The sequence below is a fragment of the Astyanax mexicanus genome, chromosome 22, assembly GCF_023375975.1.
Source record: "Astyanax mexicanus isolate ESR-SI-001 chromosome 22, AstMex3_surface, whole genome shotgun sequence".
NCBI lineage: Eukaryota > Metazoa > Chordata > Actinopteri > Characiformes > Acestrorhamphidae > Astyanax > Astyanax mexicanus.
Genome location: NC_064429.1, coordinates 28,463,102 through 28,481,619, shown reverse-complemented (window position 1 = coordinate 28,481,619; position 18,518 = coordinate 28,463,102). Strand labels below are relative to the sequence as shown.

General features: G+C 36.9%; 1 protein-coding gene and 1 long non-coding RNA gene across 5 annotated transcripts in view; both read right to left on the bottom strand.

The window, feature by feature from the left end:
- Window positions 1-1,302, bottom strand: part of grin1b (glutamate receptor, ionotropic, N-methyl D-aspartate 1b) — a 43,811-nt gene extending 42,509 nt beyond the window's left edge. For all 4 annotated transcript variants that reach the window (XM_007230488.4, XM_007230490.4, XM_022667629.2 and 1 more), the window contains exon 1: window positions 275-1,302. In XM_007230488.4, coding sequence (XP_007230550.1) covers window positions 275-523 — 249 coding nt within the window. In that variant the 5' untranslated portion in view covers window positions 524-1,302. The remainder of the gene's footprint in view (window positions 1-274) is intronic.
- Window positions 1-18,518, bottom strand: part of LOC125786990 (uncharacterized) — a 234,285-nt gene that overhangs the window by 92,373 nt on the left and 123,394 nt on the right. The window lies entirely within an intron of this gene.

Below are 18,518 nucleotides of genomic sequence, written 5' to 3'. Positions count from 1 at the left end.
AGCTGTGTACTCAGGTGCACTACTACAGTGTGTTCACACTGAAAGCTGGAAAATAACAGCACAGACCTACAGGTGGTTGACTTTGACTCTAAATCTAGTCTAGACAAAAACAGCTGCATACTTATCCAGACAAACTCAAACCCACAGTGTACGTATTTATGAGATGGATCTGGGATCTGAGCATCTGATGTGTTTAGTGATGGTCAGGGATAGGGCTGAGTGATCAAGGATGGTCAGGGATGGATCTGCTCGCAGGGTGTGATCTGTGCCCTACCTGGTTAGAGATGAGGTCCTCGCAGACAGACAGTGCCATCTGGATGGCGTTGGGCTTGTGCGTGACGGAGATGGCGTTCATCTTGAACTTGTCTTTGCCGTAGATGTTGTTGGCCTGGCTGACCGCGTCCTTGAACACCTGCTCATATCGCTTCTGGCTCAGCACGGCACCGATGTTCACAATCTTGGGCTCGCAGCCGCCACGGGCGCAGGAGCAGGAGACGAGGAAAGCGAAGAGCACGAGACGCATGATTGTTTGTCTGTTTTCTTGTTTGTTTTGTCTTGTCCGTTCTTGCCTTTATGGTTCACAGTCTCGCAAGAGTGCATGCACAGGACGGCATGCGACGAGAGCAGTTGCGCACCTCAACCTTGAGCCTGAAGCGAGACCCCTGGACCCCTGAACTGGGCAATAGGCTTAGGCTGATCCCTGGTGCTGAGGTTTGGTCATGGTTGGTTCAGTTTTTTGTTAAGCCAGGGTGCATTAATGACTTGGGCTCCTGTTGATATTCCCTTTTACTCGTCTATCCATCCGTCCATTCATCTATCCATCAATTCATTTATTCTTCAAGCTGTAAGCGAAGAAAAAGAAAAAGAAAAGGAATGCAAAAGTCGACACCTGCTTGCTTTATATTTTTAGCTGGTTTGTCCAAAAATACAAAAAAGCGTGCTTTTTCGCTCACGAGCGCGTCGCTGTCCTTGGTGCTGATCTCCGCTCGCACTGACTGACTCGCGCTCCTGTTGATATTCCCCTCCTCATCCATTCATCCAGCCCTCCATCCATGCATTCATCCACTCCTCCAGCTCCAGCAGATTTACAGGTAAACGAATAAACAGAATTTAAAGAAAACGAATAAAGGAAGATAGAAGTCGTCGCTGCTCGTGTTTTTTTATCAGTTGTAAGCAGAAAAACAAAGAAAAACAGAGAAAAAAAGAATCCGCGTTTATCGCGAGCGCGCGCAGCTGTCCTTGGTGCTGATCGCCGCCGTGCCCGCGCGCGCGTGCACTCACACACACATATACACACACACGCTGTCGCGCGCTCCCGCTCGCGCGCTCCCGCCCTCATTACGCCTCACGCGCTCGAATAGGCTGAGAAATATTTGCATGAACGTGTCACCGGGGAGGCTGACTGAGCCCGTAAGAGGCTTTCATACCGCACGCGCCGCCGGGCACGCGGAGATGAAGCATTTTCCTCTTTTTATTCCCTATATTAATATATATATATATATATATATATATAGATAGAAGATACAGTAGTTTTCTTCTATTCATGTCGATAAAGTCAGTGAAAGTGTCCAGCTAATACTTTTGACATTGCAAAAAGGTTAAAACCAGGTTTAATGGTAAATGATAAATATAAAAATACATTTGAAATTTGAATGTGAAATCAGTGCAATGTCATTGCCTCAGTTGCATATTTGTATTTTTTTAATATGCATGTGTAACAAGAAACAAAACAGAAACAAGCTAAAAGGTAGGAAAAATAAATATTCTTTTTTATATGTGTCTTAAAAATTAACCATAGGTTTAAACAATAAAATATTAGGAGTAAGCTTTGCCTTATTTACTTTATGTAACAGTGCACTTGGGTATTTACAAAATAAAAAGTAAAATGCATCAATAAAGTTATTGTTGGTGATGAATTGGTTCACATTTATTGTATTAATAACAATGGGTTTAGAAACAGGCAGATGAATATATGAACTAGTTGAACAAGGACTTGTTGAATTGTTGAATCTGTCTGTATAATAGTAATTGAATTAATTCACTTTTATAGGTAAAATTCGGTGGTAACAACTTGTTTAAAACACACCAGATAAATAATAAATAAAAATTAAAGATAGTGTAACTTGTCTTCTGCAGAACCTGAAGAAATCCAAAGATTCTTTTCATCATGTTCTTGTTTTTACTAAACCCCTATTAGAGCTGTCCTTTTTAAGAGTGTACAATGTAGAATGAAAAGGGAATCTATATATCTATATTTACTCTAGGAGTCTATAATTGTGAATTAAGACATTGCAGTATCAATAAGGATTCATCTTTCAAAACTGATATAATTCAACAATGATTTAAACTTGATATGATGTTGACTGATTGTAAATAAACACTGAAATGCAGATTTAGTTCATAATCCTGTCATACAGAAGTCCTTGATAGTAGTTCAGTGTACAATAATTTGTTGTAGAGGGAAAAAATACAGATAATAATAAGCTCAAATGAATGGGCAGGAAAGGGTGCCAAACAAAAAAAACAAAATACTAAAGTAAAACTCACTGTTAAAGAAGACCTTTAAAACATATTTTTTGGCAGCAGTAAACAAGTGCATTCAGCTGTGTTACGTTTTATCTATAGCTGGCACTGTTTATCTAGTCCCTTTAGAGAAGTACTGACAATAGCAGATAAACATGAACCTTTTTTTGGCACCATGCCCTATGAAAGGGATGGGCTAGGAGAGGGGCATAAAGCCACCAGTATTGAGCAGTAGAGCAGTGAAACTGTATGAAACAGAATGACGGTTCTCTATTCAACACATTTGGAATTTTAAGCTATAGGGATGAGGTGGGGTGGTGGTCATCCAAAGCATCCTGCGAAACATCCTGACCTTCCCTTTGTTGTTGATGGTGAATTAAATAAAATTCTCAAGAGCTAAGCCTTCAGCTGCCGGAGCCCAGAGAGAGCACAATTGGCCTTGCTCTCTCTGGGTGGGTAGATGGCGCTCTTTCCTCTCATCACTCCTAGGGTGATGTTGATCAGCACAAGGCGCCTGTGAGCTGCTGTATCGGAACAGAGTCTTTTCTCTAAATGCGCTGGCTAACTGTCAATGCTACATCAGTTGGAAAAGAGGCGCATGCTAGTCTTTGCCCTCCTTGTGTTGTGGCATCACCAGTGATGGGGATATACAGCTGAGTTGCAGCTGAATGGGTAGGACAAGTGGCCTACCTAAATTGGGAGAAAAAATGGAAAAAATAAATAAAAAAATCTAAATTCTTATTCAAAATGAAAAACAGCAACAATAAAAAAGAAAAGTATTCACACATTCATTGAATGTGGATGTGATTTCTGCTAGAATTACTTCTCTGTTCACATGGACAGTTCTAGCCAGACACTGCTGATCACAATCATTGCCACACACTCCATAAAAATGTTTTAAAGGATTGTTCATGCAAACAGACAAGTAAATTTTGGCAGAAAACATATTTATATTCATGTGTGCAGTCACAGAGTCCAAAAGGCACTAGTAAGTAAACGTGGCTCATGCTCAAATCAGGATTTCTCATTCAGTCATGCTTGGATATGATATTTCTCCATTATTTAACACCGACTTCCATTAACGCTTGTTTGCACCGGCTCGTGCTTCTCAGAACTGCTCTTCATCCATCATGTGTCTTCGTCTTTATCCCCACTGACAGCAAAGCGCTGTGAGCTACAGTCTTTCTTAAGCACATTTGTTTTATTTTTTTCAGCCATTACTGACGTTATGGATGGAGAGAGAAGCTTGTTTTACAGCGCAGAGAAAAGCACAGAGGGATGCATCCTCTTAGGAATAATCAATGGCAGCTTTTGCTCCATCCATCACTCACAGTGCAACAGACAGGGAGGAGCAGGAGCGGCAGCAGCACTGGCAGTAGCAGCGGCAGCGGCAGCATGATGGGGGAAACTCAGCGAGACCCCCGTTGCCAAGGAAACAAGCATCTCTAGCTGGAGGTGCAAGTCTCCCCTCTCTCTCTTTCTTTCTCTCTCTCTCTTTTCCCTCTCTCTCACTCTCCCTCTCTCTTTTCCCATCTCAGACAGCATAACTAACAATTATCAGAAGTGCTTTTGATCCTCAAAACGAATAAAGGAACCAGTGCAGTGCATTGCAGTGCATCTGTGTGGAAGCGATGGTGGGGGGAAGTCCAAATTTGTGCATTTTGTGAAGAAAGAAATAAAGCAAAGTGGTACAATCATTTGTTTCATCGTTTCATTCGAGGAGGGGAGAAATGGTTGCATTTTGATTACATCATTACACCAACTGGCTGGTGGGACCACATTGCCCATGGCCATGAAAAGAGAGAAAATCTGCAGTTGAAGACTGGAGACATGGCTGGAATTTTGATAACCTTTTCTTCTTTCCTTTAAAAAAAAAAAGCAATCTCTCATGTGCACGCCATACATTTTCTTTTTAGATACACTGGATATATAATATATATATATAATATATATGATATATAAGATATATGTTAATGCCGTCATTCAAAAACCATAAGTATGTGCGAAAATGGCAATGTTACATTTTACAGGGGAGGGGGAGAAAAATCCAGATTAATGGAATCAATGGAATTCACTGTAAAATGTTTGTTGTCTAGTTTGGAAACAATGTAAAGAATGGTTTAAAGAATTAAATATGTCAAAAAAGTGAAGAAATACTAAGTGCTTTGTACTCTACCCTCAGAGGATACTTCTGTGTATAGTGTACCTCCTAGTGAGAAATCATTGGCGACTAGGCATGCCTTGATAATACTCTTAAAGTGCTGTGAAGCGACAGACTGTCCCAACTGCTGGTGTAATGACCTATGAAGCCACTGCATATAACAGTCGGTCACCCCTAGTAGTGATATGAGGGTCACTATAAGCTCAGCAGTATGTGCAGGACGTGCTGAAGCCACATTTGTTGCTTCTTAGGGCTGATCTGAACTGAACTGGCATTTTTTTTAGTAGGATCATGCTCACCCACATACAGCAAGTAATTTCCAGAAACGTCTCTGAAAGATTGAATCACTTGCTTTGACTGAACATTTATAAGAACACCTGGGATGCCAGTTTCGGTAAACTCACTACAAGTGTGAAGGATCTACAAGCCAGGCTGCAACATCTTGTAGTCAGGCTAGGCATCCCAAACAGGGTTTTAGAGCCTCATTTCCAATGTACAGATTTCCACAATAAATGTATACACTTGCTCTAATATTGTAACTACTTCCATATACCATCATTACACATTGTTTTACACATGAAAAGTGTAATTGCATGAGCAGGTGGAAAAATACCCATTTTGTTCATAAAGTGTGTGTATGTATACATGCATATATATGTGCATCTATATACATGCAAATTCAGCCAGGCTGAGCTCCTAAGGCTCGACCTTTGCAGGAGCCACCTTGAGCCCGTCAGCCTACATTTCCCATTTCCTGCCTGCGGTGCTAATCTATGAAGAATGACGGAAAGGCAATTCCGCGTGCAGAACTCCGTCCAATTCCTGCATTGCATTGGGAATCGTTACTGATTGGTAACAGCACGGATGGGATTTAGAATGGGGAATACGGGAATACTTTTCCTGCTTTGCACGCAGGCAAAAAGCACATATTGAGGGCAGATTAGTCATATGTGCACACATACACATACACATACATGCTGCCTTGTGTACCACTGCATGTTAGTCACACACACTGTCGGGGGGTGGGGTGGGGGGGTGATGTAGGGTTGTGGGGGTTGGGTTGTTTAGGTTTGAAGGCATGACATCAGTTGCACAGTTGTAAGCAAGCCTGGTATGCACTGTAAAAAGAATAGCACTTAGCTAGTAAGTAACTGCAGGGAATGTTAGAGTGTGCATACTGCACATTAAATCACAGTATTGATAAAACACTAAACTGTAATTATTATCATTGTTGCGCTTCTTTAGCCTTCTAAACCCTAGGTTTATTATTATTTTATTAATTATAACACAGAAAATACTGTACAATATTTGGCAACAGGTTAGCATATTTTGTGGCATCCTACAGGGTTTTCAGGCCTATTAAACAGATAATGTTAATTATGAGAACATTGCAATTTGTGAGCTTATGAACCCTTTGTTCAAGGTGTTCAAATGCATTCATTTTAATATTGCAAATTGTAAATGCAATAATTATATGCTATAGAAAGAAGACAAAATTCATTTTTGTATAATTTTCAACATTTTAAAACATTTCTCAAGCACTAGGTACAAAAACGTTTTATTTTGTGGTTTAATTTACCTTTGTAAACCAATCAAAACTGCTGTCCTCTATATATAAGAGATACAAATAATAAAAATAAATATTTCAGCATGCAAAGAACAGTTTAAAAGCTGACAAAACTAAAATGAGTGATAAGCTTCAACCTAGTGTTAGCCAGCTAGTATGGCACACAAGTTGCTTATTTTACTCCTACACTAAACTGGTGATAATATCAATTACATGTTGATATGCTTATTATTTCTCTCCAAGTTCAGTGTAGCTATTGTTAGCCATGTTGCTAACAGATTAGCAACACAGAATGCCAGCAGTGAGTAAATAAACAGCATGTTAAAGGTCATGAATAAACTCTACTTGAATAAACTAAATGAAATAAAGCTTTAGCACCACTTTTGATGCTTGGTATCAGTTACTACACCTTTACATAAACTAATGGACTGTTTCCCAGCAAACTGAGGTAGGCTAACTCAACAATAGCGTATATGTTTGTTAAGCTAAATGACCGGGTGTTTTTCTCTGTACATTTCAGCTACACATGCTTTCAATTAAAGTGAATGTAAAATTTTACAAAAAAGTTCAATCATTTAGGAGCATTTTTATTGGTCCATTTGTCAAGGAATTCAGACACAATGTAAAGAACAATTTGAAGAACCAAATATATCAAACAATACAAAACCAACAATACATAAATATGTACTTGCACACTTTTTTGCTAATCTTTAAATCTTTAAAGCTTTCTGCACTAGCCCTAAAAAGGCTGTCAGAAAACTATTCAGTGTCCATTTTCCTCCACATGTGAGAGATCATGCTTGACATGCCATTTTATAGACATTTCTGCCTTATTTTCTCCCTGTTCAGTGTAGCTAGCATTAGCTATGCCGTTACAAAAGGCTATCATTGGATGCCAGCAGTTAACAAATTTAAGTCCATCAATAAGCTTAAACTCACTGTTTCCTATTTGCCAAAAAGTTTGCTTACCATTAGTTTTCTTTTTCTTTTTTCTTTGTCCTTCCTGTTACTGTATTCCTGTGCCTGTTTGTTTTCTTCCCCATGTGCTCTTAAAGCACATGGTCTTGTTCTCAACTGTGTCTAGTTTGTTACCCCACCCCCTTGTTATCTGTCACATGTGTTCCCAGTCTCCCAGTCTACGTATATAGAGCCCCTTTGTTTTAATGTTCTTTGTCTGGTCTTTTGTGTGCTTTCTGGTTTCAGGTCTGTAATTATTTTTTATTTTCTAAATGCCTATTTTTGGTTGTTGTTTAGTTTTTTTTTATCCAGTCTTCTCTGTTTTGCTTTCTCTGTTTAGTCTTCTTAGTTTTGTATTTGTATTCTTCGTCTAGGTATCTAAAGTTTGTTTTTTCTAGTCTAGTTTTCAGAGTCATGTTTATTTATTTTTTTTGTTACACTAGCCATGTTTCTTTTCTGTTTTTACTTTCAGTTCTCTCTTGTTTGTTTAATAATGCTCTATACCTGCATTTGTGTTTACACTCTCATCCCTTACCATCTTTGTCAATTAGCAACCTAAGCTAACTGAACGTTAGCATATATGTTTGGTAAGCTAAATGGTTAGGTTCCTTTCTCTGTACATTTATGCCTCAGATGTTGCATGTTTCTGTGTAAGCCAACAGTTATGTAGGATATAAAGGTGCCCTTATATCTGCATGATCAAAAAACTAGTATTGTATAGAGGTGTAAATATTGTTGGAAAAACAGCAAATTTAGCAAAATTTGAATTCAATTACAGTACTATGATTTACAGAAGAAATATATTGAATGCTGAATTTTTACTATGAAGTTTTGTAGATGTGTTTTTACAGCAGGCATTTTTGTATGACACAGTGGTTGTGAAAGCTATAGACATTTGTTACAGTGTGTGGTTGTTTGGAGAGGCTGAGGAATGCACAGTGTAGTGCTCATCAAATAAAGCTCACTCTCTTTCCAGGACAAGCCGTTAAACTTTTTCCTTACAGCCCATTATCCGCTCAGCCCGGTCTCCCCCACATTACAGAAGCAGGAAGCCGCTTGTGCTCCAGTTGGACGAACCCGAATCATTAGATTGCACAGCACAGTGTGCGAGGGCCCCTCACCAGGAGACGCGGCAACAGCCAGCGACTCCAAATCCCGGCCCGAGACGCTCCAGGCTCTCAATAAATGATATGAGCAGAGTCGTTTTCAAACTAGGTCTTGGCTCTCAAAGTGTCAGCTCGGATCATGCTGCAGAGTCGCACGCACTCTCACGCCCTGGTGTGTGCTTCAGTGCTCCATGCATGATTTTCCTGTAATATCCCGTCCAATCCAAACCCATCCTACCTCATTTCGCTTTACACTGTAAAAAAATCTGTATCAAAAGGTATGTTTCTGGCAGCAGTGCAGCAGCCAGAAAATGTCTGTAAAAATGATGATAATTACCTTTTATCTTTACACACATTTTCTTGGCTCCTTCCGCCAGAAAGATACTGGTTTTTAATGTATTTATTTTTTTGTCTGTCAAAAAAAAACAGGCCAAAATAAATGCATTAAGTTATTTTTTTATTTTTCCCTGGAAGCTCTCTTCATAAAATGACAAGAATACATTGTTCATTGTGTGAAATGTGTCATTTAGAATTGTTTCATAATACATGAATTGTCTTTTAACAGCTTCTAGATCTCAATAAAACTAACTATGCAATCAAAATACTCTTTAAACCTTTATTATGAATGTATGTGTCAATTATAGTAAATTACTGCAAGCAAAATGCATGCACAAAAAATGGCAAAAGAAAAATGAGCTTCTGCCACCCTTGTTACCAAAAAATATTTTGTTTACTTTTATTTCCTTCATTTTTTTTCTTGCAACTATAAACAGTAACAGTGATATTTCTACATAACAAAACTATTTTGTGCAAAGTTTGTGAAAAACTATTACAATTATTGCTATTTTATCTTTTAAAATTAAGTTAAAATATGGTAAAGAGTTTATGTATTTCACTTATACCTGTTTTTTTATAACATGTAAAACAAAATATGTGCATAACAACAGTATTTTATTTTTTGTGTAAAATGTTTCCTAACAATACTTTTTATTTTACAATAAGTTAAAATAACTGGGAATTTATATATTTCACTTATACACATTTTTTTTTTGTTTTTTGGAAGTTACATGACACATAACATTATTCTTGTCATTTTTCCAGATAAACATTTTACAGGAAAAAAAACTGTAACATTTAATGGGAAATTCTTTTTTTTATTATTACAAACACGCAATGTCTGCAACATTTCAGGTGCAGAGCTTTCCGTTTTGCACGTTTTGCATGTTTAGCACATTTTTAAGCTGAGAAAACCCTAAAATGAGTCACTGTGATTAGAGAGATTAGCATATAAATGAGAACATGCAGCCAGAGAGGCAGTGGGAAGGTCTTTACTCCGCCTCTTCTGGATAACCTTAAAGGGCCTGTTAGAGCTTTGTACAAATGATGTGTTGGGCACAAACATGGCACAAGTAAAGCAAAAATGTCTCGTGACTTTCCTTCCTACCATACAGAACTTCCTGTGTAGCACAGTACATGTACATGGCATTTATAATTCAAGCAGCTCCGCCCCCTCTATGCAAAGTGGCTGCTTTCCGAAACAACTGAATGTCTCTTTAATTATTCTTAATCCAGTTCGTCTCTTTAACTATTCTATTTCTCGAGTTTGTGCAGAGCAACACAAAACAGCCCGTCAGACCCGGAAACTGGAAGTCTGCTCTGCTGAGCGCTTCTCTTATCATTCCTGACACAAGCACACATTTCCATAGCAGTAAAGAGGCTACTTGAAGAATTGGTCTGCAAACTCAAGCACATTTCATGAGCATGCAACTTTTAAGAGCCTGTACCTTGAGGACTGCTCCTGGTGATAATCAGAAGAGCTGAAGGCAGGGCGCCTCAGGCGGTACAGAAGATAACCAGTTACTGTAGCTGTTAAGTAATCGTAATTGTACTTCATTTTAGTTCTGAGAAGTGTTGAGGAAGTTCAATATTACGACTTAGGTTTCTCAGAAATACAGCTCTGGAAAAAAAGTAAGAGACCACTTAAAAGTGATGAGTTTCTTTGATTTTACCAAATTGAAATGGTCTGGAATATAATCAAGAGGAAGATGGATGATCACAAGCCATCAGACCAAACTGAACTGCTTGAATTTTTGCACCAGGAGTGGCATAAAGTTATGCAAAAGCAGCGTGTAAGACTGGTGGAGGGGATCATGCCAAGATGCACCAAATATTGATTTCTGAACTCTTAAAACTTTATGAATATCAACTTGTTTTCTTTGCATTATTTGAGGTCTGAAAGCTCTGCATCTTTTTTGTTATTGTCATTGTCATTTTCTACAAATAAATGCTCTAAATCACAATATTTTTATTTGAAATTTGGGAGAAATGTTTTTTGTAGTTTATAGAATAAAACAACAATGTTCATTTTACTCAAACATATACCTATAAATAGTAAAATCAGAGGAACTGATTCAGAAACTGAAGTGGTCTCGATTTTTTTCCAACGCTGTATATTCTTAAATAAACAACATATCAACCCCTTCATGTAATATCCTTCTGGTTGTTTTGCACTTTTTCAAGTTTTTTTACTTTTTGTGAAGTTGCCAAGTTGCCTTTACATACAGCAAAGCTTTAAAAAGTTGGTCAACCCTTTAGAAGTTTTTATATTTCTGAATAAATTGTGTCTAAAACTTTCTCACATACTTACACAAGTCTTAAAAGTAGATAAGGACAAAATATTAGATTTGCTTGTTTATGTATTGAGGAATATGATTCAATAGTGCATATCTGTGGGTAGCCCAAGCTAAGTTCTAGACAACTGAAGGCCTCTCTCACATTGACTAATGTTGATGTTTTTGAGTCCACCAACAGGAGAACACTGAACAACAATGGTGTGCATGGCAGGGTTACCGGAAGAAAGCCTGTGTGCAGTTTGCTAAATTTCATATGAACAAGCCAAAAAGATGTACAGTAGGAACAATGACTTAAACAGATAAGACCAAAATGTATCTGTTTGAGTTCAATGAGAATCATTATGTTTGCAGAAAGGAAAACATTTGCATCTGCATTTCAGCATAAAAACCCTTAATCCCTTCTGTGAAACATGGTGCCGGTAGTATCATAGTTTGGCTTTGTTTTGAATTACACCAGCAAATTCTGAGGAAAATTGTCAAAGCTCTGAACTAAACCTGAATAGAACATGGGTCATGCAGCAAGACAATGACCCTAAGCACACAAGTCATCCTACCAAAGAACGTTATAACATCTGAGAGGCAGTAATAAAAACAGGACTCTTTGCAGCTGTTAGAGCTGCAAAGAAGGGCCGACCAAGATATTTGGATGTGTATCTCCAATATATCCCAAGCGGAATAATGATCAAGGTACACTTATTCATATGTTTTGGAAATGTAGAACATTTCTAACATTTTGTAGAGATGTGCATTAATTGGTTTAAAAATGTTCGCATATCACCATATTTGTATCTTCTGAAATACAGCCCTGACATGAGTTTAAATAAGAATTGAGCTTATCTTTTGGGAGTTTTATTATATCTAGACAACAAAAAATGCATTTTATTGCTGTGGACATCTCCAAACGTTCCTTTATTTAATATATGGCTGACACAAGTATCAAACCTTCTCCTATTGGAGAAAGTTTTTTTTTTTTATTTGGTCATCAGTCTGGAAAATACTGGATGATCTGTGATTCTTTCTTGTATTTTATTTTATTTTGCCCTGTCTTACTCTTATATATATATTTTTAATATATTTCAGTTTATGTACTATGTTAACCTCCCTCTGATACTGATGTGGCGAGAGATTTTAAATCTGTTCTGATTCAACTGTGATGTCTGTATATTTCAATAAACGTATAATTACAAAAGAGGGACCGACTACACATTAATGCTGATGGATTTAATGTGTAGAGGTCCCAATACTTTTGTCCATATAGTGATTTAGTAATCTACTGTAAAGAATACAGTAGTCTTTTAATGCTGAATATAAATTGCATTACATTAAATACATCAGACTAATTGTTAATGAAATCCAGGTATTCTTATTGGCTGTAATGTTGAATAAAACAGCAGAGGATGTTCTCAGCACAGATTGGGGAGGCACTCTCTGTGTGTAATCACAGTGTAATCTTTTCAGATGCTCTATACCAATTGGACACTGTTGTTTGGTTGACAGTTAGATGTTAGTAGGATTAATGTGCTGCTGCTGTGTGAGATTGGAAAGGGGGATAGAGGGGTGGAGGGATGAAGAGATGGAGTGGTGAGGAAGGCAGCAACCATAGAGGAAGAGCTCCACCTCATGGAGAAGCAGTGTAAGCAAACCACGGGCCTGCTGCGTGATGAGGAGACATAAATCAGTATAAAATTTGAATGATAGCATGAATAAGTAAACTGCAGTCCTGATGAAAACACAAGGATCATGCGGCCTCAGGGACGAGAGATGATGAAGGAGAAAAAATGTTGTTACAAGAATTTTAAAGCAGTCTAAAAAGTAAGAGAAGAGCCTCTGTAAAAAAAACTGCAGTATTTCTAAATATATCATATGCGTTATGCTCTAAATATTTACAGAAAGTTCTGAGGTAGTGTCGACTTCTCTGGGCATTTTTTGAAAAAAAAAATGCTTTGTGCTTCAGACCAAAAACAAAAAGAAACATCCATTCCAAACCATCTTATTAGCAGCAACAAACTCAAAAGCCAGTGTCTGTCGCAGGGTGCGAATTACACAATAATAACTGTGGGGGTCAAGTATTACATCAAGGTGTAAATGAAAACCATCATAGCGCAGGCACATGCTTCACTAAACTGAAGTCTTACAATCCTTACAGTGTCTCGCTTCCTTACTGTAATACTGTCTACAGCACGTAAAAGATAAATCCATTTCACCAGCTAATGTAGCATACAACAACAATATACCACACAACAACCTTTACAGTCATAAATAATATATTATATAGCAAATCCACAGTTAATCCTGCTAAAAAACACACACAATGCTATTGGCTGCTATCTTTCATCAGCTATCTCGCTATTAAATTTTAATTAATATTCTACAGGATCTCTCCCATAGGAATCATTTGTTTTTTAATTCTAAATAAATAGAAAATAACAATGTAACTGGGAATCCTTGTAGATAAGGCTTTCGTACCTCATCTCATCCACATATTCTCACCCTGGGACCATGGGCTTGGTAGTAGGGGGAAGAGTGGACCTGACTACCCAGGGCTCAAGTAGGGAGAGGGGCCCGTGACCATTCAGATTTTTTTTTTCGCTCATGTTTCTTGTGTACTGGCATGGATAGGGGCCCACTGACATTGAGAGTGTACAGGGCCCAGAATTTGCTGCTACACCCCTGACTGGGACTACAATATTACATTTTAAGAGTAGATATAGGAATACATTTATATAGCTTGGCTAATGCCCTTTAAAAAGCTTGGCTATTGTTGATTTTCAAGGTAGCCTAATAAAAAGATAGAAATTAAGTCTTACCTTAAAAAAAATGTAATACACCAGTTTACTATAAAACTACTCATCTGTAAAACTCCTTACTAGGTCTAATGTTACTGCAGCGTATGAAGCTTTTAGTTTCTTGTTCACATTTCCCTTCTGCCTTAAAACACATTTCCATTCCACCTTAACAATTTCCCTGCATTAAAACAAAATTTCTGTACATTATAACAGTTCCATTTTTAGACTGTAGTAGATGATGAAGAGTTTTAAGAGTTTTACACATTTCTGCTGTTTTAAGTACCACCTTCAGGGGCTACTGATCGTCTGGTGTACCACCCTGAAATACTTTGTGTATCACCAGTGGCACACGTACCACAGTTTGAGTACTGGTCTATGCAACACCTACTAACTAGAGACAGACCCTGACGTCTCATCATCTTCATGATCTGGCTCCAAATAGGCCAGGAATCCAGTCATATGAGTGAATGAGCTTGCTGAAAACACACAAGTGCTTCCGTCCTATTTCCATGAAACCATCATGCATAGCCAGAATTACTGGGCCATATAATTTCCTAATGCTAAGCATGAACATTTAGTGCTCAGTATAGAAAGGAGGGCTGTGTTTGCTGGATGGAAGAGCAATGGCTTATTCTACTGTAAATAATCTCATTATTAAATGTAAACTCAAGTTCAGCACAGGGACGTGAACCTGGCAGCGTATTTAAATTAATTCAGTTGATGTGCTCAGGATAAAAGTGTACCCTGCAGTCTCCGCTTGGCACACCTTGCCAACAGCTCCCTGGTGTCCTCCCTGTAGATGAAGCTGAAGCAATCAGATCTCCATTAGAAAGAACATCGCAATGCCTCTTACAAACAGACTTGGTTTTACACAATGCACATTACCTAGTGCTCTCAGATAGAACAAAAGCACACTGAAGCATTCGGCTGGATGGTCTTGTGTTCCTGATTAATTGGAAGGGTGTCCTTGCCAGCAAACAGTGGTCGTCCAAGAAGTTAGTGCCAATGAGGAAGGCTAGCTGATGCTGGCAGCATTATGAAACAGCGGGGTAAATGAAAGTGTTTATCCACTACAGGTGGCATCTCTAACAGGTACACCACAGGAAAAAGAAGACCCTGTTTACACCTGGTAACTTGATGTGGTTTATTGTGGTTAATTATTCAAACAAATCACTATAGGTGGTGGTCTGAGTCACAGTGGTCTACATAATCTACATACTGTATACAGATCTGGAAAAAAAATAAGATACCACTTCAGTTTCTGAATCTGTTTCTCTGATTTTGCTATTTATAGGTGTATGTTTGAGTAAAATGAACATTTTTGTTTTATTTTATAAACTACGGACAACATTTTTCCCAAATTCCCCCCCAAAATACTGTCATTTAGAGAGAAATGGATGAAAAAAAGCAGAGATAAAAAGATGCAGAGCTTTCAGACCTCAAATAATGCAAAGAAAGCCTTAAGAGTTCAGAAATCAATATTTGGTGGAATAACCCTGGTTTTTAATCACAGTTTTCATGCATCTTGGCATGTTCTCCTTCACCAGTCTTACACACTGCTTTTGAATAACTTTATGCCTTTACTCCTGGTGCAAAAATTAAAGCAGTTCAGCTTGGTTTGATGGGTTGTGATCATCCATCTTCCTCTTGATTATATTCCAGAGGTTTTCAATTTGGTAAAATTAAAGAAACTCATCATTTTTAAGTAGGCTCTTATTTTTTTTTCCAGAGCTGTATATTATGTGAACATGTTACAATGTGTCCTAAATGCTACGATCATCTCTTGTGAGTTAGCCAGGCATCTCACAATATGAGCTTATTGCGATACATTGCCTGAGATAACAATGATATCGTAATACTTTGATTCTGCGATACTCAATATATCGCAAGACAATTTTTTAGGATACTTCATGGAATCTGTATTACTGAAGAGGATAAAAAACACCTAATTAAACATAAATTAGGAATTATGTACCACAGGTTTACCCTTTTCATTTGCTAAGCAATTTGCGATTAGTGCCTATTTCATATAAAAATAGAGATATTTTACACCACAATATTGTAAACTTGTATTGCGATTTATCGATATATCTACATTTTTTGCCCCACCCCTATTATCTACGTGCTAACCTTTACTACTCTCATATACTGCATACTATTACACACTATTCTGGAAAATATGTGGTTTTCTCAGACCTTCATAGCTGTTATTTGTAATCTTCCAGCAAAACCTAGAGAACAGGGACACTAGAGCATAGGTGGTCTTGAGGAAACTCACCTGCAGACACCTCTCAGGATGCCTTGTAGCATCAAACACAGGTACTAAGCAGTAGGAAAATGAAGATGCAAATATCTAGAAAGGGTTGATAGGGATGCAGTCTACATGCAAATCATCTCCTTCTTTTCTTCTCAACCATGACTTGGCTCAGAATTCTTAACTTCTAAAAGGATGTAAGTAAGAAAATTCATGCTTTGAGATACACTAAAGGACACACTTAAAACATGCATTTCTGGACAAGCTGAGAGATACAGAACTGTCACTGAAAGTAAAGAAAAGATGTCAACCAAGGTGAAAGAGTAATTTTACAGGTAATATTTTAAGAATTTTACACAAGTATGACTTGGGTTACACAGTTCTTGCAAGTGTTTTCCTGCCCCGATCTCCAAAGTTACATAGTGCAGTTAGCAGCGTGCTGAGTCTGGAGTAGCAACAGTACAGATACTGCTGTATGTTTAATTTGCAGACTTATTGCATGCATGTTGAATTAAATTTAAGTAATTCATAAAATAAATCCTAAAATCATAATCCTATATGATCCATTAGCCTAAACTATTTTTCACCCTTGAACCCAAGTCTACATGTGTTCAAGCCTATATAGTATGCAGTATGTATAAGTAATAGGCTTTATAGGGAATTCGAAAATTAGTTTGACTTGACATATTGGGCATGATGTTCAATATTCATTAACAGCTTATATCAAGATAAAAAATGCAATCAAAAGATACTTAAGGATGCAATATTGGTGTCAGTAAAGGTCATGCAAAAGTAGTTTTATGCCACACTTATACTATACAGGCTGTTTAATTGCTTGGTTTTCATGCTATATGTTTACTGTAAGGCCTAAAACATAAACGTGCAGCCCTAAATTTTTAAAATGTTTATATACTACATTAAGCCCTTTTATTAAGATAAAGTTTTTATTTTCCTTTTTGGGCCCATTATTTAAAAATCCAAACATGTTAATATTAAAATGTTGTATTTGGTCAGTGTTCATAAAGCCTGTCATGAAAATAAATGATTGTGTATGTAGTGTAATAAAAAAACACATTATGCATGGAGTAGTATTTGTTGTATGTTTTCTATAATAACAAAGACAACAACACCAGTACAATCATAGAAAACTAGAGGCAAGGCAGGAGCTGATCTATTCTGAAATATTATTAAATCCATTTAATACCAGCGTTGCCCTGAAGGAATGTCACTTTTATGTTTTTTCATAAACAGCAATTTCACACATGGGGTTTCAAGTTATGACACACAGTCAAAACATCCTTCAATAATACATGTGTTTCAGCTCTCCTAACTCAATGGAGTCACAAGCGACTCTTTAAAAAACACCCTCTGAGCCAAAAGAATGCAATTACTGCATTTGTTTCACCCAAACGGAAACTATAGGGACTTGACAGTAGTTTATTATCATCAGATCGGCTCATTGCTCTGAGTTGTTACCAGCGCATTCAATGTGACTCCTAAAGCCAGCCGTCGGGGCCCACCACTTAAAGAAGCCTAATTACTAAACAGATCACATATTTAATGTGTGCATTGCTGCAGGCCAAACGATCTGCCGAGGCTAATAGTGTTTTGGGAATTAAGCTATCAGCAGGAAATCCTAAAGAGTTTAGAGCATTAACAGAAAGCCACCTATTTTTATCTGTTCAAAGATGTTTTGTAAAAATAGATATGCTTATATAAAAATACACACTATTATGTAAATATACATCTCTAAACTTCAAAGAAGAAAGAAAAAGTCAAAAGAAAAATGTATTTAAAGATTAAAAAATTTAATGCAATCAAAATACATGAACAAAGTCCAAAAATTATGAGCAAATGTTTAGAAAATAAATGAATATAAAGCAATAAAAAATGCAATCAGAATACTTGCACAAAGCCAAATTATGAAAAAAGGTAAAAGAAAAAAATTATATGAAGCTTCAAAAAATTAAATGCATTTAAAATACATTAACAAAAGTCCAAAAGTCCAAAAATAATGAAAGATTGTACACAAAAAAATAAATAAATGTTAAGGTTCAAATAATGAATAAAGGGAAAAAAAGGTTAAAAAATGAAATGCAATCAAAATACTTGAATAATACTTGAAAAAAAATATGAATATGAAGCTTCAGATAATGAATAAAAGGTTAAACAAAATTAATTTGAAGGTTAGAAATTTAAATACAATCAAAATACACTAACAAAATCCAAAATAATTAGGAAAAAAAGTAAAAAAGAAAATAAATGAATATAAAGCTACAAAAATCAAATGCAATTAAAATACTTAAACAAAAGTGAAAAAATTATGAAAAAAGTGAAAAAAGGTTCTAAATTAAATGCATTCAAAATACATAAACAAAGTCCAAAAATAATGAGAAAATGTAAAAGAAAATATTAATAAATATTTCCTGGGTCTGCTTGCACATGGAAACATTTGCTAAAAGTGTATATATAGTGAATAAGGAATCTGTGGGGTAAATATTGTGTAAAACGTGTGTATTTGTGTTTATTTG